This window comes from Falco peregrinus, chromosome 18 (genome assembly GCF_023634155.1).
Source record: "Falco peregrinus isolate bFalPer1 chromosome 18, bFalPer1.pri, whole genome shotgun sequence".
NCBI lineage: Eukaryota > Metazoa > Chordata > Aves > Falconiformes > Falconidae > Falco > Falco peregrinus.
Window position 1 is genome coordinate 65618 of NC_073738.1, and position 22640 is coordinate 88257.

Genomic DNA, 22640 nt, shown 5'->3' on the forward strand with positions numbered 1-22640 from the left:
GGGGGAGAGGCAACACAATGGCGGCTGAGGGGAGCTCGCTGCCTATGGATGCTCCCTGAAGCCTGGCTCTGGGCTATAGGGAGACCCCTGCACTCCAAAACTCCAGGGAGGCTTTCATCACCTGCCTGTGTGGCTGAGGACGCTGTGAGAGGTAAGGTAGGTGATTTGGGGGAGTCAAACAGCAGGTGACCCTGTTCTCTTTGCGAACATATGTACACAAGCTGTTTTAGGGAGCTGTGGGACACGAGAGTGTGGCAGTGGGGAGTCCAGGGTGGCTTTTGGGTTGATCTGGAGAGTTGTGGGGGGTTCAGTGTTGGTGAAGACACAGGCTGCCCTGCAGAGGATGGGAAAGGTTAGAAAATGGTAATGGTGTGCCCTCAATAATGGGGGTGCGCCACTTTCTACCCTCCCCCAACTGGGCCCCCCTTGATCCCAATTTTGGGGTTTACTGAGCCCCCCCGGGAGTTGAGCACTGCCTTTGAGTCACCTGGAAAAATGGGGTACCCCAAGTTAAGGGGGGGGGTGTCTGCATACCCATTCTGCAGCCCCCCAGCTGGTAAGATGGGTGAGCTCCTCAAAACGTCTGTGGGGATTTGGGGGCCCCTCTCCTCCCCCCTGCCCCACAAGCCTCCACAATCCAACCTCCTGGTTGAGAGGCCCCCAGGACCACCCTCCCCCCCCCCCCCCCCCCCCCAAATCACATCTCTAGATGCATCCTTGTTCCACCCGTGCTTTTATTTCAAAAAAGGTGTTTCTTTTAAACCATTTCTCACTTTGAAAACATAATAAACTTCATCGTCAGAACTGCATGGCTGCTTCCAGTGTCTCCGAAAGCTTCGTGGCGATTTTCTCTGCAGGGTAGGAGGGTAGTCGCAGTTTAGAGGGGTTCAGGAGGATTTTGGGGGGTTCAAGAAAAAGGAGCGGCTTTACTCACCTGCTCTTTTTTGCAGCTTTTTCCTTCGTTTGCTGGCAGCCTTTAGCCCTTGGCCCTGTAGCAGCGGGTCGAGGGTGGCCACCTCCTCCAAACGGGGGGCATGGGGCACAGAACTCTCCTTGCTGCCTCTCGTCTTCACCCGGGGCTTCAGCTCCACCGTCACCGCACCGAGCTGGGGTTGGGGGGATCAAAAATAAACCTGTGACACTTCCCCTCCCCCCCCCCCCCCCCCCAAAAAAAAAAGAACCTGTTCCTCAGCAAACCCTTTAATTTCTTCTGTACCTCCAGGTTGTCATTGTCATCCTCCATGGCGACTTCTTCCTCCCCGCTGTATTTCTCATCTGTCTCCGCATTGGGGATACATGGGGACAGCCCGATTCCTGTCACTGTCGCCGGTATAGCTGCAGGGGGTGGGGACAGGTAAGCTTTGGGACTGGGGGTCACCCCTACGTACAAAGAGGGGGAATCATCCACTTGTCACCTGCCAGCGCCTCGGCATCACCCCTCTCCAGGGCTTCCAGGTCAAGCGCTGGTCCTAGTGTAGTCACAATCTGGGCCTCCAGCTGCACCCCCTGAATTTTGGGGGGGTGGGTGTAGTAGGAGATCTTCCCGCTGTGCCGGAAAAGGGGGATCAGGGCATGGGGAGACCCCCGAAGCCACCCCAAAAGAGGGTCAGGGAGTGGGAACACACCCCCAAAAAGGGTATCAGGGTGTGGGGAGACCTCTCTACCCCCTGCAGAAAGCATACCCCCCACCACTCACCCACCTGGTCCAGTCACGCAGCAGGGCCACGGCGGCGGCGTGGGGATCCGGCAGCCCCCCAGGACGGAGGCGGCCCTGTCGTCGGGCCAGGTGGGATAGGAATTGCCGGGGGTCGGCACAGGGGGGGGACCCCATAAAGCTCGCTTAGCTGTTGGGGGGAAGGAGCAACAAGGACACACACAGGGTTGGGGGGGGTGTACGAGGTCCAGTCGCACCTTCCCAGATTGCTGTCACCCTGCAGCCACCACTCCTATGCCGTGGCCACAAGGGGACCCCCCCACCCCCACCCCCGTTATACCCCTGATAGCCATAGCTATGGGGCTGAGCCCCACAGGGGTCCCACCTGTTCCGGGGGGCAGCGGCGCAGGATGGCAGCAGCGGGGCTCAGGGGGGTCCCGCAGGCGCTGGGGGGGCTAGGGCTCCTCTCAGGGGTGCCACGGTGGGGGATGTCCCCGTCTCCATGACGACGCCAGGACAGTCCAACAGCTGGATGTGGCGGTCCAGCTGCACAGCCTGCAGGCACCTAAAGGGGTGGGGTCAAGGGGTGGGGCTTCACCAGCCCCTCCCAAGGGGGTGGGGCAGTGCAGGCTCCCCCCCCCCCCCCCCCCCCCCCAAGTTCAGGGCTTACTTGGTGACACCTGGTGCTGCTCCCACCCCACAGGCCCGGCTCCTCTTCAGGCTGTTGATGAGGCTGCTCTTGCCCACGTTGGGGTACCCTGTGGGGGGGGTTGGGGTCAGTGGGGTGTCCCCAGACCTGCGCACCCCCCCTTGCAGACCCCCACTCACCCACGACGCCCACGGTGATGGTTGTTTTCACCTCCCCGGAGCGGCTGTAGTTGGCTAAGACACGGAGTAAAGAGTCGGCGCCCACACACGCGCCTCCGGCCAGGACGTCCTCTGGGGCCGTCACTGCTGGCAGCCGGCTCTGCTTCTGCGGGGGAGTGCACAGCAGGGTGAGGGGTCTCCATGTCACCCCCACAGACCCTGTGACCCCCCCAGATCACCCCTTTTTTCTCTCCAGGGACCCCACCAGGTTGCGGCTTTGCTGCTGGGTGCACGCCTTGAAGGCCACAGTGGGGAACTCAGCTCGCAGGTACTTCAGCCATGCCGCCACCACGTCCCGTGGCACCAGGTCTGGGGGGGGCCAAGAGACAAACAGAGTCGTCTCCCCATCAGCTGCAAGAAACAAGGACCCCCCACATCCCCCCCCCCAAAACCCACCGTACCGATCTTATTGAGGATGAGCACCAGGCGCTGGCGGTGCCCGGCACGACGGACGGCAGCCTCCAGCTGGGGGCTGCGGCAGCCCTGGGGGTCGCGGGCATCCAGCACCTCCAGAACCACATCAGAAGCCGCCAACACCTGCCAAAATCGGGGGTTCAGGGCGGGGGGGAGACCCCCAGAAGCCCCCCAACTACCCACCAAGCGCTCACCTTGCGCAGCTCCCGCCCATACTGCCGCAGCGAGGCCTCTCTTGTGCATCGGCCCTGTGTCACCACCACCTCCTAAACAACGTCCAGTGTTAAGGGGGGCACCCCATTACCCGGGGAGCCCCCCCCCCCAAGAACAGGGGTACCCCAACACTCCACCTTGTGCTCAAACTCCTGTTGCCGCCGCAGAGCGTCGTGCTGGAGCCCGGCCAGGCTCCGTCGCTGTCCCACCTCTGTCTCCCGGGCCTCCTCCCGCCGCTGCCGTGCCTCTGCCGCCTGCAGAGACGCAGTGGGGGGGATTAAAAACCTGGGTGGGAGCACCCCAAACCCCCTCCCCTGGATTTTATTTTTACCCTTTTCTGCCTGTTTTCATTCTGCTGCTGGAGGCGGGCAGCAAAGCGGCCCAGCTGTGGCACCCCCAGCTCCTTCTTCCCTGCCGCCTTCTCGCGTTTTGCCTGCGGCGGGGAGGGGGGCAGGGAGGGCACACGTTACATGGGGGGGGGGGGCTGGGAATCCCCCAAACGGGGGCCCGTCCCCTCCTTCCTTGGGGCTTTGGGGGGTGGGGGCTGGGAACCCGCCCCGGGCTGGGGCCTCACCTGGACCCGCTTCCTCCGCGCGGCCTCCACTTGTCGCCCTGCGGGGAAGGGCAGAGCGATGGGGAGAAGCTTCCCGAAACTCACTCCGGGACCCCAGACCCCCACCTCAGGCGCTCGACACACCCCCCCCCCCCCCCCCCCCCCCGAACTCACGGGAGCGGGTCATGCCTCCGGCCCCAGCGCACTGCTGACGGCGCTTCTCTGCGACGTCACATCCGGCGCGACGACAAATACCCCGCCCCCTCCTTGCCCGGCCGCCTCGTGCCACACAAAAGATGGCCGCCGAGCCACATCGCTGTCGCTTTGAGTATAGCGGTCACCGCCGCCCGCTCTCAGTGAGGCTGCCGCAAGGGCGTCACCGCCGCCCGCAAGATGGCGGGGAAAGGAAATGACGTCAATGCGTTTCCGGCCGCACTCAATATGACAGCCATGGGGGGGAGGGGTAACAGCCACATTCAAGATAGCAACAACCGGAAGCTGTGCCAAGCATTTCCGCTCACACTCAAGACGGCTGCCGGAAACACGTCTGTGCCACACCCAATATGGCGGAGACAGGAAGGGCTGCACGGACGTTTCCGGCCACACTCAACATGGCGGAGAGCGGAAGTGAGATCACAACTTCCGGCCGCCGAGCAGCTTTTTCCCGCCACACCAGCCCCTACTCAGGGTGTCACCGCCCAAGATGGCGGCGACACCCCCCTCCCCCCCCGCCCCCCCCCCCCGTACAAACGACCTGGACTGCCCTTACCAAGAGTGCACTTTTTTATTCCTTTTTTTTTTTTTTTTTTTTTTTTTTTAACTTTTTCTTTCAATTTTGGGGTGGGGGCCGAACCTCTTATATATAATTTAAGGGGGGGTGGGGTGGGGTTATGTCCCCCCCCCCCTTCAGCATCCCTGTGCCCCCCAAGACCCCACCATTCCCGTGGGTGTGTGTGTGGGGGAGGGGTGGGGTTGTGTCTCCCCCCACCCTCCAACAGAGGGAAAAAAAAACCCAAAAACAAACCAAAAAAAACAACAAAACCCAAACCAAACCAGCCCCAAACCGGGACCAAAAAAAAAAAAAAAAAAAAAAAAAAAAAAGAAAAAACAAAAGAAAAAAAAAAAAAAAGAAAAAACAAATATCGAAAACCAAAACAACCCCAAAAAAGCAGGAGGAGAAAAAAAAAAAAAAAAAAAGCCAACGAAACCGAAAAATATATATATATATTTATAGAGACCCTGCGGCGGGGGCAGGGCGCCCCTAGGCCAGCCCGAAGCCCTCCGAGCACTCCTGGATGGCCAGCAGCAGCATGTGCCGCAGCTTCTCGTAGCTCTCGTACGCCGGCAGGTCCAGCTGGTTGAAGCTGGGAGGGGACAGAGGGGGACACAAGTGTCACACACGGGGGGACACAAGTGTCACACACGGGGGGGACACAAGTGTCACACACGGGGGGCCCCATGTCCCCCATCCCCACCTCCACGGTGTCACCCCAGTGTTGCCCTCACCTGCCTGTCCCCATGGCCCTGTCTGCCCAGTGACGCCTCACCTGCGTGTCCTTGTGTCCCTGTGTCCCCGTGTCACCTCACCTGCCTGTCCCCATGGCCCTGGGCCACCCTTGTCCCCATGGCCCTGTATCCCCAGTGTCACCTCACCTGCCTGTCCCCATGGCCCTGTATTCCCTGTCTCCCCCCTGTGACACCTCAGCTGTGGCCCCATGTCACTCCCCTGTGTCCCTCCTGATGCCACCTCAGCTGTGGCCCCATGTCACTCCCCCTGTGTCCCTCCTGATGCCACCTCAGCTGTGGCCCCATGTCACTCCCCCTGTGTCCCTCCTGATGCCACCTCACCTGCGTGTGTCCCTCCGTCCCCCTCCCACTTGTGACCGCCCCTTGTGTCCTGTCCTCATCCCGTGTCCCCGGGAGTTTCTCCTCTTGGGTCCCTGTCCCCCCTGTCCCGCACCCGTGAATCAGTGTCCCCCCAGTGCCATCTCAGCCGTGTCCCCTGTCCCCATGTCACTCCCCTGTGTCCCTTGTCCCCACATCTCCCTGCATGTCCCCATCCCACCTGAGAGTTCGCCTCTTGGGTCCCTGTCCCCATGTCTCCCACCCGTGTCTCAGCATCCCCCACGTCCCCCCAGCGCCACCTCACCTGTCCCCCCTGTCCCCATGTCCCACACCCTCATGACCTTGTCACCGCGTCCCTCCTGGTGCCACCTCACCTGTGTCCCCACGTCCCTGTGTCCCACGCCCAGCGCCACCTCAGCTCTGAACCCACGTCCCCACGGCCGTGCTCCCCCCACCCCAGTGCCCCCGTGTCCCACTCCGCGTCCCCGCATCCCTGTACCAGGTGTGGGCGGAGGGCAGGCGGTCGTGGAGCGGTCGTCCCGGTGGATCTGGAATTTCTGGATGCCGTTCATCCCCCTCCAGAGCGGCGAAGCCCTGCAGCGGCACCTTGGATGTCCCTGTCACGAACTGCAGGAACTTGGCCCGATCCGCTTGGTCGAAGGACCTCAGCGCTCGCCAGAACCACTGGATCTGGGACAGGACACAACGCTCAGTCCCTCAAAAAAAAATAAAAACACCCCCCCCCACCACCCCAAAATGAAGGGTTTGGGGTTTTTTTTTGGGGGGTGGGGGGTGTAGAACCCCACCTGGATGGAGTTGCCCTGGTACTTGTGGTACTCCGTGTTGGCCTTGAGGTCGTCGATGTCGATGGTGGGCAGCCCCGAGATGAGGAGCTCCAGCTCTTGCTCCGTGAAGATGGAGATGAGGCGTTTGGGGATAATCTCATAGAAACCCTCCAGAAAGGCGGCCAGCTGCTTCCGGATGGCGCCTGCGGGATTTGGGGAGGGGGGGTTACAGGGGAGGGGGGGGGGGGGGGGAGGGCGGTGCTGGCCGCCCACCCTCGGCACCCCCAAACCCTGCCGGCCGCTCACCGGTCATTGCGCATCTGGCAGACGAGGTGCACGTACTCCTTCTTGTTCTCCTCCGTCACCAGCACGTTGGCCCCGTTGGGCTTCAGGTCCCGCACCTCGCACACCCCAAATTCCTGCACCTGGGGGCGGGAGAGGGTGTCAGCAGCGGGGGGGGAGGGGAGGGCACGGACACCCCAACACCCCCGGGGAGCATCCCTGGGGTTGGGGGGACACCCCGGGAAGAGAGCGGGGAGCCAGCTGAGGGGGGCTGGGTGAGGGAACAACGCTGGGGACGGAGGGGACGTCCACCGACGAGGACGCCCTGGGTCTTAGAACACCCCAAGAACTTGGAGACCCGCCCCCCCCCCCCCCCCCCCCCCCCGAAGAGGGGGGGACCCTTCCCCAGGTGCAGCCCTGGGGGAGATGTGGGGTGCTGTGGGGTGCCCACGCCTTGTTCTCGGGGGTGACACACACCTCAGTGCTGAAGGTGAGGTCGTAGCCCAGGGTGGAGACGTCGTTCTCCAGCAGGTACACCAGGCCCTGGTAGAAGTGGTAGTCCTCGCTCTCCATGTCCGTGTACCTGCGCCGGGGATCCAGGGGGGTCCGTCAGCCCGGGAAGCGGGTCTGGCGCCCCGTGGAGGGCTCCAACACCCCCACAAAGTGGTTCAACAACCCAGGAGGGGGGTTCTACACCCCAAAAGGAGGGTTCTACACCCTGACAGGGGGTTCTACCATCCCCCCAGGAGGCTCAACACCCCACGAGGGGGTTCCTACACCCTACAAGGGTGGTCTATAGACACCCCACGAAGGTGTTCTACATCCCATAAAGATATTCCAACACTCAAAGAAGGGTGTTCACCACCCCACAACCGCGTTCTTCACCCCAAAAGGGGTGTTCACCACACCATGAGCGTGTTCTTCACCCCAAGAAGGGTGTTCACCACCCCATGAGCGTGTTCTTCACCCCAAAAGGGGTGTTCACAGCCCCATGAGCGTGTTCTGCACCCCAAGAAGGGTGCTCACCACCCCGCCAGGAGACTCAACACCCTGTGAAGGTGTCTGACTCCCCAAGAGGGGTGTTCACCATCCCCGTACCCCCTCCTCTTACCGGACAGACTTGCCCAGGATGTGCTTGTAGAAGGAACGGGTGAAATAACACTCGAGGAGACGGTTGTCGTAGACGGCCTTGGCCACGATGCGCCCCACAAACTTGAAGTAGCTGAGGTGGTTGGGGTTTGCAGTGGGAGGAGGGGTTGATGGTGTAGGTGACCCTGTCACCCGGCGAGGTGCGGAACAGCGCGTACATGGGGTTGAACATCTCCCGCGAGATGATCATGTACCACTCCCGCAGGAGACCCCCCGCATCCTGGCCCTCCTCGCCCTCAAACACGATGTACCTGGGCGGGGGGTGGGGGGAGAAACAGAGAGAGCGGATTTTGGGGGGAGTTTCGGGGTTTTGGGGGGCGGTGGGAGGTATCTGAGAGGGGTTTCAGGAGGCCTGGGGGGGAGTTTGGGTGCCTGGAGTGTTCTGGGGGGGCTGAGGGGCGCTTTGAGTGGTCTGGGGAACATTTTAGATGGCCTGGGCATGTCTTGGGGGGGGCTGCAGAGTGTTTTTATGGGTCTGGGGGACCCCAGGACCTCATGTAACCCTCTAGACTAGTCCTGGGGGACCCCTCATGGACCCCCAAAACCCAACCTCAGTCCCTTCCCTGCATCTCTGACCCGGGGGGGGGGTGGGTGGGGTAGGCACATCAGCGTCAGGGTTGGGTCTTGGGGGATTTGGCGGGGTCTCAGGGGACATGGGGGGCTCTGGGGGGATTTGGCAGGGTCTCAGGGGACGTGGGGGGCTCTGGGGGGATTTGGCGGGGTCTCAGGGGACATGGGGGGCTCTGGGGAGATTTGGCAGGGTCTCAGGGGACATGGGGGGCTCTGGGGAGATTTGGCGGGGTCTCAGGGGACGTGGGGGGCTCTGGGGGGATTTGGCGGGGTCTCAGGGGACGTGGGGGGCTCTGGGGAGACTGGGGAGGGTCTCAGGGGATGTGGGGGGCTCTGGGGAGACTGGGGAGGGTCTCAGGGGATGTGGGGGCTCTGGGGGGGGGGTCTCACAGGCGGTTCTTCATCTCCTCCGGGGATTTGCGGTGCAGCTCGCGGTAGGAGTCCTCAAAAACGTGGTCACGGCGGACGTGGACGGCCATGTCCTCCTTCCGCAGCCCCTCGTCCAGCCGCTCCAGCTCCTGTCGGAAATACCTGGGCAGGGGAGGAAAAATAAAAATAAAAATGGGGGTGTCAAGGATTGAGGGACCCCGAAAGCGAGGCCGCGCAGCTGCTGAAGGACACACTTGCGCTTGACGTCGAAGTCGAGGACGCGGATGTAGTCCACCAGGACGGCGAAGGGCCCATCCGCCAGGTGCGTGGTGGACTGGCGCAGGATCTGGTTCAGCACCGTCCGGTGGGTCTCTGGGGGCGTGTTGGGAAGGGGTGGGTTGTTTTTTTTTGGGGGGGTGGGTGGGGAGGGGCACGGAATGTGGGGACACCCCCCCCCCCCCTTTTAGATCGAGAGCTGCTGGGGAGGTGGGATTCAGCCCCTTCGGCGAGGCCCGAGCACCCCAAACCTGAACCCGCGGCCCCCGTGGGCACAGGGGGAAGAAACGCCCCCCCCCCCCGGGGAGGGGGTAAAGCCCCCCTGGGGACCCCCAAAGCCCCCAGACCCCAAAGCCCCCCTGGGACCCCCTCCCCAAAGCCCCCCCAGACCCCCTCCCAGTGCCCCAGGCTCCCTGCGGAGCCCCCGAAGCCCCCCATAACCTCCAGGTCCCCGCAGACCCCCCTAAAACTCCTTCCCAAGCCCCCCAGGCTCCCCCCAAAGCCCCACAAGACCCCCCCCCAAAACCCTTGAAAAGACCACAGCCCTTGGAAGAGACCCCAGACCCCTCCCCCGAGCTCAGAGCCCCCCGCAGAGCCCCCAGACCCCTCCCCAGAGCCCAAAGCCCCCTGCAGAGCCCCCGGACCCCTCCCCAGAGCCCCCCGCAGAGCCCCCAGACCCCCTCCCCCGAGCCCCAAATCCCCCCCCAGCACCTCCCCGACCCCCCAGGCTCCCCGCAACCCCCCTTCCAGCTCCCCTCACCAGCGAAGCGCAGGAATTTCTGGGTGTCGGGGGGCAGGCTGGCCGAGATGTGCATGGAAGAAGGTTCTCGGGAGAAGAAGGGGTCGAGGGAGGAGGGGGGTGGCGGGGGTCAGGGGAGCAGGTGACAAAGGTGGGGGCTCGTCCTTGATGTGGGCCAGCTGGCTCTCCCGCGTGTCCCGCACCGGCGGCTTGCTCTCCCGCTCCGTGGCGTGCACCAGGAAGAACGCCTCCACCGCTGGCTGTAGCACTGTGGGGGGCGGGGGGGGGGGTGACACACACACAGACCACACACGGGGTGTTGGGGGGCACCCCAAAACTGTGGGGGGCACCACGAGGGTGGCGGGGAGGTCGCCCTGCTTGGGATGCTGGATGGGGCTGAGCTGCTCTTCTGGGTGTGGCGGACATCCCTGGGCATCCTGGGGACACTTTGGGGGTTTTGGGGGGTCCTGGGGACTCCCTAAAATACCGGGGTGGTGGTGGTGGTGTGTAGCTCTAAGGGGGCCACCAAAAATATGGTGGGCACCTTGGGGTGGAAGGGGTGTCACCCCACATGGGATGGGATGCTGGGTGTGAGGGATGGCTTGGGGGTCTGGGGGACACCCTGGGGGTCTTGGGGCCATCTGGGGGGTCTTGGGGACCCCCTAAAATGAGGGGAAGGACCCCGCAATCCCTGGGGTACCCACCGAGGACAGCGTGCTGGTCGTGGGATTCCTCCAGCTCCTTCAGGCACTCTCCCAGCATGTCCCAGAGCTCGTCCAGGCAGAGCTGCTCGCTCAGCAGGGGCAGCTCGGGGGGGCGTTCGTCCCGCTCCCCGCCCTGCGAACCCTCCGAGCCTGCGGCAGGGACACAGTCAGGACCACCACCCCCCCCCCCCCCAAGGTCCCAGTTACCCCCACCAGTATAAACTGGGAGAACCACCCAGCTTGAGTGATACCGGCACGGCCCCGTGCCAGTACAAGCCCAGGATGGAGCAGGGTCAACCCCCCTGTGAACCAGGAGGGAGCCCAGTATCCTTACTGGGATAAACTGGTGGGTGTAACTGGGATGGCAGCAGGTTGGGGGGGTTGAACTGGGTTGAACTGGGAGGTGTTTTCTTACCCACGGAAGGGGCATCCTGTGGGGCAGGCGAGGGCTGGTCCACATCCATGGGCGACTCATCGCGACGGGGAGCGCTGTCCGCCTGCCCGGCCTCCGACTGAGAGGGGGGGGGACAGGTTTAGGGGGCCGAGACCCCCCCACGAAGGACCCCACATCCCTTCCCCCCCCCCAGCACCCCCTTTCCCCCCTGCCCCGCATCCCTCTTCCCCACTCCCAGGGCTGGGGAGCTGTGGGGGGCACCCCAGTACTCCGGCAGCTTTTGGGGAGGGGGGGGATGACTGGGAGCTGCGGGGGGAGGAGGAAGAGGAAGAGAAGCAGCAGGACAGGGGAGGAAGAAGAGGGGGAGGAAGGAGGAGGGGAAGGCAGCGAGGACGAGGAGGGAGGAAGGAAGAGGGGAAGGCAGCGAGGACGAGGAGGGAGGAAGGCTGTGGGGGGAGGATGAGGAAGGGGATGAAGAGAGGAGGTAGTGCAGGCAGGGAGTGGAGGAGGATGAGGATGGAGGAAGGGGGGTAGGGGGAAATGGGAGGAAGGGTGGGGGGAAGAACAGGAGGATGAGTTAGAGGAAGGGAACAAGGATGAAGATGAAGAGGAGGAGCGGGATGCGGAGGGAGGAAGGCCATGGGGGAGTGGGATGAGGAGAGGGGGCAGTGCAGGAGGAACAGAGTGAACACAAGGAGGAAGCAGAGGAGGAGGAAGAGGAGGAAGCGGGGAGCAAGGAAGCGGGGAGCAAGGAAGCGGGGAGCAAGGAAGCGGGGAGCAAGGAAGCGGGGAGCAAGGAAGCGGGGGAGCAAGGAAGCGGGGAGCAAGGAAGCGGGGAGCAAGGAAGCGGGGAGCAAGGAAGCGGGGAGCAAGGAAGCGGGGAGCAAGGAAGCGGGGAGCAAGGAAGCGGGGAGCAAGGAAGCGGGGAGCAAGGAAGCGGGGAGGAAGGGCGGCCGTGCTAACCGTGTCTGCCTGCTGCCGCCTCCGGGCCCTCTGGCCCTCACGTACCATTTGTATGATGGCGTCGGCCTCGGCCTCCAGCTGCCGGACGGCTGCCTGGATGCTGCCAGCCGCCCCGAGGCCCCCGGCGCCTGCTGGGGGGGGCACGGCGTCAGGGGTGGGGGGGGGCCACGATTTGGGGAGGGGGGGGGGGGGGGGGCGTTTGGCGGGGGGAGGCCCCCCCCTTACCCAGGCGGCCGGCCTGCTTGGCTTTCTTGTGCGCCCGGCGGGTGTCGTCGCGGAGCTGGATGATGACCTGCAGGACGCGCAGGAAGAAGCGCTGCGTGGAGGTCTTGGAGGTGAGGACCGACATGGAGGGCAGCTGCAGCTCCCGCCCGCCCAGCGCCCGCTTCTGCGACGCCACGATCACCACGCTCTCCGCTGTGTCGAACCTGCCGGGGGGGGCGGGGGAGGGGGAGGGGGAGCGGCGGGGACAAGCGTTATCACCGGTAATGGCAGGGCAGGGAGTCGTCAGTAGGGACCAGAGTTAACGCGGGGCGGGGAGTAGGGGGAGGGGGGGGGGGGCGGGCCCCTGGGGGGGGCCGCAGCGGAGGTGGGGGAGGGGCTCACCGGCTCTGCATCTTGCCCTTGAGCTTGGCGCTGGGGGGCTGCTCCTCGGGGAGCCCCTCGGGGGACGGAGCCTCGCTCTGCGCTCGCCGCTGCTGCTCCAGGTTATACTCCCGCAGTTCTGCCAACAACGTACCTGCCCGGGCCGACGGGGGAGTACGGCATCAGCGGGGACCCCCAGAGCCCCCCGGGAAACCCAAAGACCCCCGGGACCCCCAAAGACCCCCAGGAAGCCCAAAGACCCCCAGGAAGCCCAAAGACCCCCGGGATCCCCAAAGACCCCCGGGAAACCCAAAGATCCCCGGGAAACCCAAAGATCCCCGGGAAACCCAAAGCCCCCCAGGACCCCCAAAGCCCCCCGGGAAACCCAAAGCCCCCCGGGACCCCCAAAGACCCCCGGGAAACCCAAAGCCCCCCCGGGAAACCCAAAGACCCCCGGGACCCCCAAAGACCCCTGGGACCCCCAAAGCCCCCCGGGACCCCCAAAGCCCCCAGACCCCCAAACCCCCCGGTGCCACGCTGCGCCCCCCCCGGCCCTCACCGATCTGGCGGCAGAGGGTGGCCCCCAGCTGCCGGGCCCCGCTCAGCAGCAGCCGCAGGACAGTGTCCCGAGTGCCCGCGTCGCCCCGCGACAGCTGGAGGAGAACGTTGGCCGCGTCCTCCAGGCCTTCCTCCGAGCACGAGTGGGACGTCAGCACCTAGGGGACAGGGTGGGAAAGGTTAGGGACGTTTGGGGACATCAAAGCCACCCCCCCTGCCCCCGTTAGATGCGGTACCTCCACGGAGAGCTGGAGCTGGCTCTCGGTCAGTCCCGTGGCTGCCATCCGGGGGTCGGGGCTGCCCCCCTCCGAGCCTTTGGCCGGGGACTTGGCGCTCTTGGTGGGGGCTTGGGGACAACGGGGGGGACGGTGGCAGTGGAGGGGGGATTTGCCACCGCTGCCACCATCGTCCCCCGCCCCCCAGTGTGGTCCTGGATCCTGGCCTGGTGCCGCACTTCTGGCCCTGGCCCTTGTCCCCTCCCCTGTGTCCCTGCATCCCTGCCCGCATCCATGTCCCCGCATCCCTGTCCCCATCCCTGCATCCCTGTCCCCATCCCTGTATCCCTGCCCGCATCCATGTCCCCATCCCCATCCCCGCATCCCTGTCCCCATCCCTGTAGCCCTGCCCGCATCCATGTCCCCATCCCCATCCCCGCATCCCTGTCCCCATCCCTGTAGCCCTGCCCGCATCCATGTCCCCATCCCCATCCCCGCATCCCTGTCCCCATCCCTGTAGCCCTGCCCGCATCCATGTCCCCATCCCCATCCCTGTATCCCTGTCCCCATCCCTGCATCCCTGCCTGCATCCATGTCCCCCGCATCCCTGTCCCCATGTCCCCACCCCTGTATCCCTGCCCACATCCATGTCCCCATCCCCATCCCCGTATCCCTGTCCCCATCCCTGTATCCCTGCCCGCATCCATGTCCCCATCCCCATCCCTGTATCCCTGTCCCCATCCCTGCATCCCTGCCTGCATCCATGTCCCCGCATCCCTGTCCCCATGTCCCCACCCCCGTATCCCTGCCCACATCCATGTCCCCATCCCCACCCCTGTCCCTGTGTCCCATCCCTGTATCCCTGTCCCCATCCCTGTATCCCTGCCCGCATCCATGTCCCCATCCCCACGTCCCCACACCCCTCCATGTCCTTGTCCCCCACGTCTCCGCCCCCATTCCCAATGTCCTTACGTCCCCACCCCCGTCCTGGACCCCCCGCCACGCCCAACCACTCACCCCCAGCTGCGCCACCCCGCCTCCCCCGGCGCCGCCATTCCCGGTGTTGCCGCCCTGCGCCGGCGGACTCGAGGGAGCAGCACCGCCACCAGCCGCCACCGTGACGTTTTGGGGTGTCCCCCCCTTCGCCTCCCTTCCCCCCTTCAGGAAGAGCGATGGAGATCAGGGAAAGGAGACGGAGCAGCTTTTCCGTCAGGAGCGCGCTCCGGCGGATAACGCCGTGGGACAACATATTCATCAGTTGACCCAAAGGTGACGCTTCTAAACCCAAACCCGCCGTCTCCGGCTCCGGCCCTCCGCCTCCTGCTCCCGTTTTTTGCCGAACTTTTGCCTTTCCGACTGACGTTCATATTATCCAATTTCACTAAAAGGTCCCAAAAATCGGTCGAGAGGTTGCCGGAGGCAGGAGGAAGGGCTGGCGGGGGGAGCGCCGGATGGTGGGGGCGGGGGGCGGGGGGGCTGGGGGGGTTTGTGGAGGTAGGGGGGGGCAGGGGCTGCCCCCTGATTTTGGGGGGCCGCGGTCTCGCTCCGGTTCGTTCGTCGGGTCTCGACCTCGTTGTTGGGTGAAGTGGCTAGGGAAGACCTGGGATGGGGGGAAGAAAAAATTTAGGGGTGGGTGGGTGGGTGGAGAAGAGAAAATATAAGGTGGGGGTATTAATAACATGCTGGTCACCCCCCCCCCCCCCCAAAAGCCCCAGAACTTGGGGGGGACCCCAATATCTCGCCCCAACACCCTCTGGAGTCCCTCCCTGGGAGCTCTCAGCCACCCCCCAAAATCCAGGTGGGTTTTTGCTGCCCCCCCCCCCCCCCCCCCGGGACCCCAAATTTGGGGAGTTGTGCCCCCTGCTCCAAACAATGGTTTGGGGTCCCCCAGGGGTGTCCCCAGCTCTGCAGGGGACCCAAGTCACCCCAGGAGGCGTGCTGGTGTACCCCAGAACGTCCCCACACCCCCGCCAAAACGCACCCTTGGATATGGGGAACCCCCAAATACCCCACAACGTGCCCCAGTACCCCCCAAATCACCCCCCAGCTCTGCTGAGGAGCCTCCAGTCACCCCAAAATACCCCGGGGTGCCCCCCAAGAAACGCCCGAGGAACACCAGGCACCCCCAGAACGGGCTGCATACCTTGGCCAGCTGGATGAGGGTATCGAGGACGTGCCGGCAGACAACAGGGGCTGCCTGGGGATGGATGTGAACAGCGGAACCGGCGGCGGCCGCGTGTTTTTCCGTATGTTTCCGTCCGGGAACTCGTTGGATCTGGAAGATGTTGGTACGACAACCCAAAGCCGCATCCATAGAAACGGAAAGCCAGGAAAGTTGTCCCGAACTTCGAGCTTCTACGCGATGTAATAAATCTAAACCACGAGGTTCAACAGTTGCGCCGGCCGCGCTACCGGCTCGTCCGCTCGCTCGTCGCGGTCTTTCTTCAGCTATGGGGGGGGCCGCGAGGGGCTTCGAGGCAAAGCTCGCTCTCGCTGCTGCGCTGCAGTATGGAGAGGAGGCTGCGGACCACCCAGCCGCGGGTGGGAGCGTGGTAGCAGAGGTTCCGCAGGACGCGGTGGAGGCGGCTGGTGTTGAGTTTGGGTTCGTCGACGAAAAGCAGCACCAAGAGGCAGGAAAGAGCTTCGTGATCCAACAATAAACGACCCCGGAGACGTAAGAGGCTGTCCACGCTGCTCCCCGACGGCCTGCGGGGAGGGATACAGCAGGTTACGCACACCCAAGAGAAAAAAAAAAACCCAAAAAAAAGGGGGGTGATCCCCCTCGTTGAGCCCCCGAACGTACCTGCTGTGGCTGCTGCTGCCCCCCATGTGGAAGGTGCCGCCACGCTGGACGGCCAGGCGGGTGTACTGCACCCCCCGGTTCCCGCTCAGCCGGCTGGTGAAGGCTGCGGAGACACTGGCGTCAGGGGTCTGGGGGGGGCTACCGTGGGCTTGGGGGGGGCTAAGGTGGGCTTTGGAAACACCAGAAGGGGGGAGGACATGCCAGAAGGGAGGAGGGGGACACACACGCGCATGCCAGAAGGGGACACGCGGACGACACACGACACACACGCGCATGCCAGAAGGGGACACGCGGACGACACACGACACACACGCGCATGCCAGAAGGGGACACGCGGACGACACACGACACACACGCGCATGCCAGAAGGGGACACGCGGACGACACACGACACACACGCGCATGCCAGAAGGGGACACGCGGACGACACACGACACACGCGCATGCCAGAAGGGGACACGCGGACACGGACACACATGCCAGAAGGGACACACGGACACAGACACACACACACACACACACACACGCCAGAAGGGACACACACACACACATGCCAGAAGGGGGGGGGGGACGACACACACGCCAGAAGCAGGGGGGGACACTGCCTCACCGGGGCTGCGGAGGATGGCCGAGAGCGCGGAGGTGCTGGAGTGGCCGAAGAGCCTCTCGTGCATGAGCTGCCGCTGCCGCGCCTCCTGCTCGCGCCGCAGTGCCTGCGCCTCGGCGGCGATGTCGGGCGGCATGACGGCCAGCACGCTGTCCTCCATGTCCTCCAGCACCGAGCGCCGCAGCTCCGAGGGCAGCGTCTGGATGAAGGTCACCGGGTCCATGGGGGCGTCCGAGCTCGTTGCCTGCGCCAGCTCCCGCCGCTGCTGCTCCGCGCGCTGCTGCGCCAGCACCTGCCACACCCCGCCGTCAGACATGCCCCCTGGAGAAGACCACGCCCCTTCCAAGACCAAATATTCTAAACACCCCCCCCCCACCCAAAGTCTACCCCTCCACCTGACGACCACGCCCCCACAAGCACACCCACCACAAATGGCACCGCCCCACCGGGGCCATGCCCCTACAAGCCCCACCCCAATAGATCCCACCCACACAAGCTCCACCCCTCCACAGCCTTGCCCCCGCAGCACCCCCAAACCCCCCCAGCCCTGCCCCCCCCCAGCCACCCCCCACACACCCCCCAGCCCCACCCCCACACACCCCAGCCCCCCCCAGCCCCGCCCCCTCCCCGCCCCAGCCCCACCCACCTCCTCCTGGATGGCCGGGGGCAGGGCGGCAGGAACTCGGGGCTGACCTCGGTCAGGCCGGGATTGGCCACCACGGGGGGGGCGGGGCTGGGGGGTGGGCGGGGCACGGGCCGGGGGGCGGATCCCCAGCTGGTTCTGCAGCACCTCCCGGCGGATGTCATCCGGCAGGGCCGCCAGGAACGAGGGGTCCACCCCTTCGGGCAGGCTGATCCCTGGGGGGGGACAGGACACACGTCAGGGGCAGTCCCAGACCTGGGCAGGAGGACACCCCCTAACCCCGCCCCGGGATGAGGGGACCCCCAGGGGAGCCAGGGACGCCCCCCAGGGGAGCCCGATCTCTCTGGGATGCGAGAGGTGACATGGGGACAAGCCTGGGCTGATCCCTGCAGTGGCAGGGACACACCCACACAGACACACCCACACAGACACACCCACACAGACACAGACACCTCCAACCCCCCAGGTGACACAGGGACCCCCAAGGGGGGGGGTGCCTGACCCCACCCAGGATGCGAGAGGTGACACGAGGCCAGGGCTGCATCAGGATGGGGCAAGGGGGGGCTGGGGGTGGTGGGGGTGACAAAGGTGACAAGTGGGGTGACACAGGTGACACTGACCGGCCAGAGGGTCCTCCTCCTCGCTGCTGGTGGAAGGCAGGGGCTCCTCCAAAATCCCCCGCGAGTCGGCTCCCGAGATGGCGACAGCTGAATCCCGGGTGGACGAACTCTCCGAGGATGAGGCAGGGGGGGAGCTTGGGGGGAGTGACATCAGAGAAGAGAGGGTGTGACATCAACAGGGGGTGTGACATCAACAGGGGGTGTGACATCAGCGGGAAGGGGGAGGGGGGGGCACCCTCAAACCTGTCACCCTTTTTTTTTTTTTTTTTTTCATACAAAAAGATGCAGGGGAGGAAAACGGGGGGAAGGGCTCTTACCTATCGTCAGGGGGCTGAGCAGCATCGGAGGGGGCGGGGGGGGTTCCCTGGGGGGTCCCGGGAGGATTTTGGGGGGCTGTTGGAGGTGGGGGGCCCCCCCCGGATTCTTCCAAGGTACAAGAAGCCAAACTCGAGGTGTCCATGGGGGATCCTTCCAGTTGGCTGCTCACCGCCGTCAACGCGTCCGAGTCCTCTGCTCGCTCTGGGGACAGTGATGCTGGAGGGACACACACACACATTAATAAGCCCCCCCCCCCCGGTTTAGGAAGACACCCCTCAAATCACATACCGCCCCCCTCCAAATTGATAAGACCCCCCAAAATTAGAGTGATCTCCCACCTGCCCCCCCCCCCAAAAAGACTTACTGATGGTAGGAGCGGGTGACAGCTCCATTTGGGTGGCTTCGGCATCTTGGGGGGGTCGTCCGGGCCCCCCCCTCTTCATGTTCGGGGGGTTGGGGGGGGACGAGTGGGAATTTGGGGGGCTCCTGGGGGGGTATCTGGGGGTGCTGGCGTCGGTTCCAACATCACCAAAGTCCGGTGGGGACCGGGAGGGGGGGGTCTCTCCCGTCGTTTCGCTGTGTTCTGGGACGGGGGTGGGGAGGGGCAGGGTTCAATACTGGGGGGGGATGAAACCCAAGCACTGGGGAGCCACCCCCACCCCCCAAAAAAAAAAAAACCCAACCCCAAAACCAACCACCCCTCCCTCATTTTGGGGAATCATGGCTGCACCCCAAGCCAGCTGGGGGGGGTAAATCAGCAGCGTGGGGGCTCCCATCCCACCCTCCGACACCAAACAACTACCTCACCTCCCTAAGCCACACTGTAACCCCCCCAACAAACCCCCCCCCCCCCAAAACCCCTCACCCCCCCCCCCCCCAACCCGCCCCCCGCCCCCCCCCAATTTTTACCACCACCTAAATGACACGCAAGGGACACCCTACCCTAAACCCCCCCTTGGTTATCAACCCCGAAGTGGCCACCGGGTATGGGGGAGGGGGTGATGCTACAGAGTCCCCCCTCGACCAGCCCCACCCCCCCCCATGATTACACAGCCCCCCCCCCCCCCCCCCGCCTCCTTAGGGGACCCAGGCGTCTGGCGGCGGCCGCGCGCCCCCGCGAGGAAGACAGTAGACTGTATAGTTATCTCCGAGACGGGGGGTGTGACCCTCCAACTATACAATCTACTACCTCAACCCGCGGGGTGCCAGGTCAAGGGGAGGGGGATTTTAGGGGTGGGGGTGGGGGGTGGGGGGCCTCATCCGGGGACGTCGGGGTGTGGCGGGGGAGGGGAGGGGGGGGAAACCCCCAGATTAAGAGCTGTGGGGGGGGGGATTACCTGGGGAGGTGACATCAGTGGAGGCGGGTGGCGGCCTTGGACGCCGCATCCTGCGGGAGAGGGGAAGGTGACTGAGGCCAGGGAGGTGTGGGGGGGGAATGAGTGAAAAAGGGACAGCCCCCCCCCCCCCCCCCCCCCCCAAAAAATATTTAGCGGAGGGGTGTCTGGGGTGCCCCTCACCTGGGCATCAGGCCCATCTTTATCCTCAGGGCCCCGTTCAGTGCCTTTGGCTTCTTCCTCGGCCGCCTGCCGCCGGCGTTTCTCTCGCCGCTCCATCCAGCTCCTCATCGCGCAGAGCTTCCAGCCGGGCCAGGATGGGCACCTTTACCACTGCAAGGCGGCGGGGGGGACGACACACACGACAAGGGGGGGCATTTGGGGGTGCCGGGAGACCCCCAGGAGGATGTGGGGACACCAACGATGGCGCTGGAGGTGTCCCCGGGTGGGCAGAAGCAATACAGGAGGTAGCGGGGTGGCGCGAGGGATATCGGGGGACGGGGGGGATGCTGGGGTGGGTTTTGGGGACACACAGGAGCGTGGGGACAGCCTAGGGGGGTTGAGAGCACGGGGTGTTGGTGCTGGAGGGGTCCCCAGCCGGGGGGTGGGGGTGGTGCTGGTCTGGGGGGGGGCGTTGGGCCGCGGTGGCTCACCCGAGACGCAGTCGTGCATGCTCTCGGCATCCAGCACCTTGCACTCCTCCGTCCAGCGCGTCAGGGCAGTGGGGATGCTCGAGAGGGTCCCTGCGGGGGGAGGGGCGCAGGGTGAACCCGGCTGTCCGGGGAAGGGGAGGGGGGCAGAAGCCCTTTGCCTCCTCTGCTGGCCCACCCCCCCTGGGCTAGCCCACCCCCCCAGTTCCTCCCAGTCCATCCGACCCGACTCCAGGCCCTGCCTGTCGGGCAAGCCCCCTCCACCAGCCACCCCAGCCCCCCGTCCCCCCAGCCACTCGGTGGGGGGTGTCCACGTCCCGTCCCGTCCCCCCCCCTCTGGCGCGCCCCCCCCCCACTCGCCTGCCTGGCTGCCAGCGCTGCCCTGCTCGTGGAAAAAGTCATCGAGCAGCTCGTCGTCGGAGCGGGCGATGATGTGGACGTCCTCGTTGCCCACCAGGAGCCGGGCCCGGCCGCGGCTCTGCAGGGGCAGGCTGCTGCTCAGCTGCAGGATGTCGGCCGCCGCCGAGGGGCCCAGCAGCCTGCGGGGGGACAGGGGGGGGATCAGTCGGTGTCGGGGGGATGGGGACACCAGAGAGGAGGGGACATGGGGACCAGGAAGGACAGGGACGCCAGAGAGGAGGGGGACACCAGAGAGGAGGGGACACAGGGACCAGGGAGGACGGGGACACTGAGGAGGGGACACTAGAGAAGAGGGGACACGGGAGCCAGGAAGGACGGGGACGCCAGAGAGGAGGGGGACACCGAGGAGGGGGACACTAGAGAGGAGGGGACACTAGAGAGGAGGGGGACATGGGGACCAGGAAGGACGGGGACACCGAGGAGGGGATGCTAGAGAGGAGGGGGACACTAGAGAGGAGGGGGACACTAGAGAGGAGGGGGACACTAGAGAGGAGGGGGACACTAGAGAGGAGGGGGACACTAGAGAGGAGGGGGACACTAGAGAGGAGGGGGACACTAGAGAGGAGGGGGACACTAGAGAGGAGGGGGGGACATGGGGACCAGGAAGGACGGGGACACCGAGGAGGGGGACACTAGAGAGGAGGGGGACACTAGAGAGGAGGGGGACACTAGAGAGGAGGGGGACGCCAGAGAGGAGGGGGACGCCAGAGAGGAGGGGGACGCCAGAGAGGAGGGGGACGCCAGAGAGGAGGGGGACGCCAGAGAGGAGGGGGACGCCAGAGAGGAGGGGGACGCCAGAGAGGAGGGGGACGCCAGAGAGGAGGGGGACGCCAGAGAGGAGGGGGACGCCAGAGAGGAGGGGGACGCCAGAGAGGAGGGGGGACGCCAGAGAGGAGGGGGACGCCAGAGAGGAGGGGGACGCCAGAGAGGAGGGGGACGCCAGAGAGGAGGGGGACGCCAGAGAGGAGGGGGACGCCAGAGAGGAGGGGGACGCCAGAGAGGAGGGGGGACGCCAGAGAGGAGGGGGACGCCAGAGAGGAGGGGGACGCCAGAGAGGAGGGGGACGCCAGAGAGGAGGGGGACGCCAGAGAGGAGGGGGACGCCAGAGAGGAGGGGGACGCCAGAGAGGAGGGGGACGCCAGAGAGGAGGGGGACACGGGGACCAGGAAGGACGGGGACACCGAGGAGGGGACGCTAGAGAGGAGGGGGACGCCAGAGAGGAGGGGGGACGCCAGAGAGGAGGGGGACGCCAGAGAGGAGGGGGACGCCAGAGAGGAGGGGGACGCCAGAGAGGAGGGGGACGCCAGAGAGGAGGGGGACGCCAGAGAGGAGGGGGACGCCAGAGAGGAGGGGGACATGGGGACCAGGAAGGACAGGGACACCGAGGAGGGGACGCTAGAGAGGAGGGGGACACTAGAGAGGAGGGGACACTAGAGAGGAGGGGACACTAGAGAGGAGGGGACACTAGAGAGGAGGGGGACATGGGGACCAGGAAGGATGGGGACGCCAGAGAGGAGGGGGACACCGAGGAGGGGACATGGGGACCAGGAAGGACGGGGACACCGAGGAGGGGGACATCAGAGAGGAGGGGACATGGGGACCAGGAAGGACGGGGACACCGAGGAGGGGGACATCAGAGAGGAGGGGACATGGGGACCAGGAAGTGGAGGACAGGCAGAAGGAGGGGACACTGGGGAGGAGGCAAGGGGGACATCAAGGAGCAGGAGGACTTGGAGGGGGGATCCCAGGGAGGAAGGAGACACGGGGACCGCGATGGAGAGGGGGACAGCGAGGAGAGGGGGGACAGCAGAGCGGGGGAGGGGGACCAGGGGGACCCCAAGGGAGGAGACGTGACACTGAGGGAGCACAGGGGTCCCGGGGGGTCGGGGGGGTCCCGGTTGCTCACCGCTGCAGGATGAGGGGGGGGTTGGGCTGGCGGGCGCCAGGGTAGTGGACGTGAATGGTGTGGCCGGCGTTGGCCGTCAGCTGGCGGAGGGTGCGCTGGCTGCGCCCCAAGCCCTGCGCCAGGCGGGTGGTGGCGGTGCCGGTGCCCAGCCCCAGCGCGCCGTGGTCAGCGTGACGCACCAGCAGCGGGTGGCTGGCCGGGATG

General features: G+C 65.3%; 2 protein-coding genes across 2 annotated transcripts; both read right to left on the reverse strand.

Annotated features, from left to right (window-relative positions):
• Window positions 1–716: 716 nt before the first annotated feature.
• On the reverse strand, window positions 717–4098 carry GNL3L (G protein nucleolar 3 like). Its single transcript, XM_055790073.1, has 15 exons — window positions 3876–4098; window positions 3723–3760; window positions 3480–3581; window positions 3286–3402; window positions 3130–3201; window positions 2923–3058; window positions 2727–2830; window positions 2483–2627; window positions 2325–2412; window positions 2092–2219; window positions 1701–1839; window positions 1416–1546; window positions 1217–1335; window positions 935–1106; window positions 717–851 (listed from the first exon to the last, which is right to left on the reverse strand). Exons 1-15 carry the CDS (start codon window positions 3886–3888, stop codon window positions 799–801), a joined length of 1557 nt encoding a protein of 518 aa, XP_055646048.1. The 5' UTR covers window positions 3889–4098; the 3' UTR covers window positions 717–798.
• Window positions 4099–4905: 807 nt separating this feature from the next.
• On the reverse strand, window positions 4906–22636 carry HUWE1 (HECT, UBA and WWE domain containing E3 ubiquitin protein ligase 1; the record flags this gene model as incomplete). The annotated part of the gene is given in 38 exon segments (XM_055790074.1): window positions 4906–5065; window positions 6046–6073; window positions 6076–6121; window positions 6123–6236; window positions 6353–6534; window positions 6627–6756; window positions 7091–7196; window positions 7725–7852; window positions 7854–8013; window positions 8723–8863; window positions 8956–9073; window positions 9738–9834; window positions 9836–9984; window positions 10421–10570; window positions 10836–10932; window positions 11778–11905; window positions 12003–12205; window positions 12384–12516; window positions 12922–13078; window positions 13157–13266; window positions 14153–14495; window positions 14529–14735; window positions 15279–15593; window positions 15595–15841; window positions 15939–16041; window positions 16549–16837; window positions 17192–17223; window positions 17226–17281; window positions 17283–17403; window positions 17809–17942; window positions 18126–18342; window positions 18491–18709; window positions 19464–19513; window positions 19618–19736; window positions 19738–19793; window positions 20114–20203; window positions 20471–20649; window positions 22437–22636. Coding segments are annotated over 38 exon segments (5457 nt in total), but the record flags the coding sequence as incomplete, so codon positions are not given.
• Between the last annotated feature and the right edge of the window lie 4 nt (window positions 22637–22640).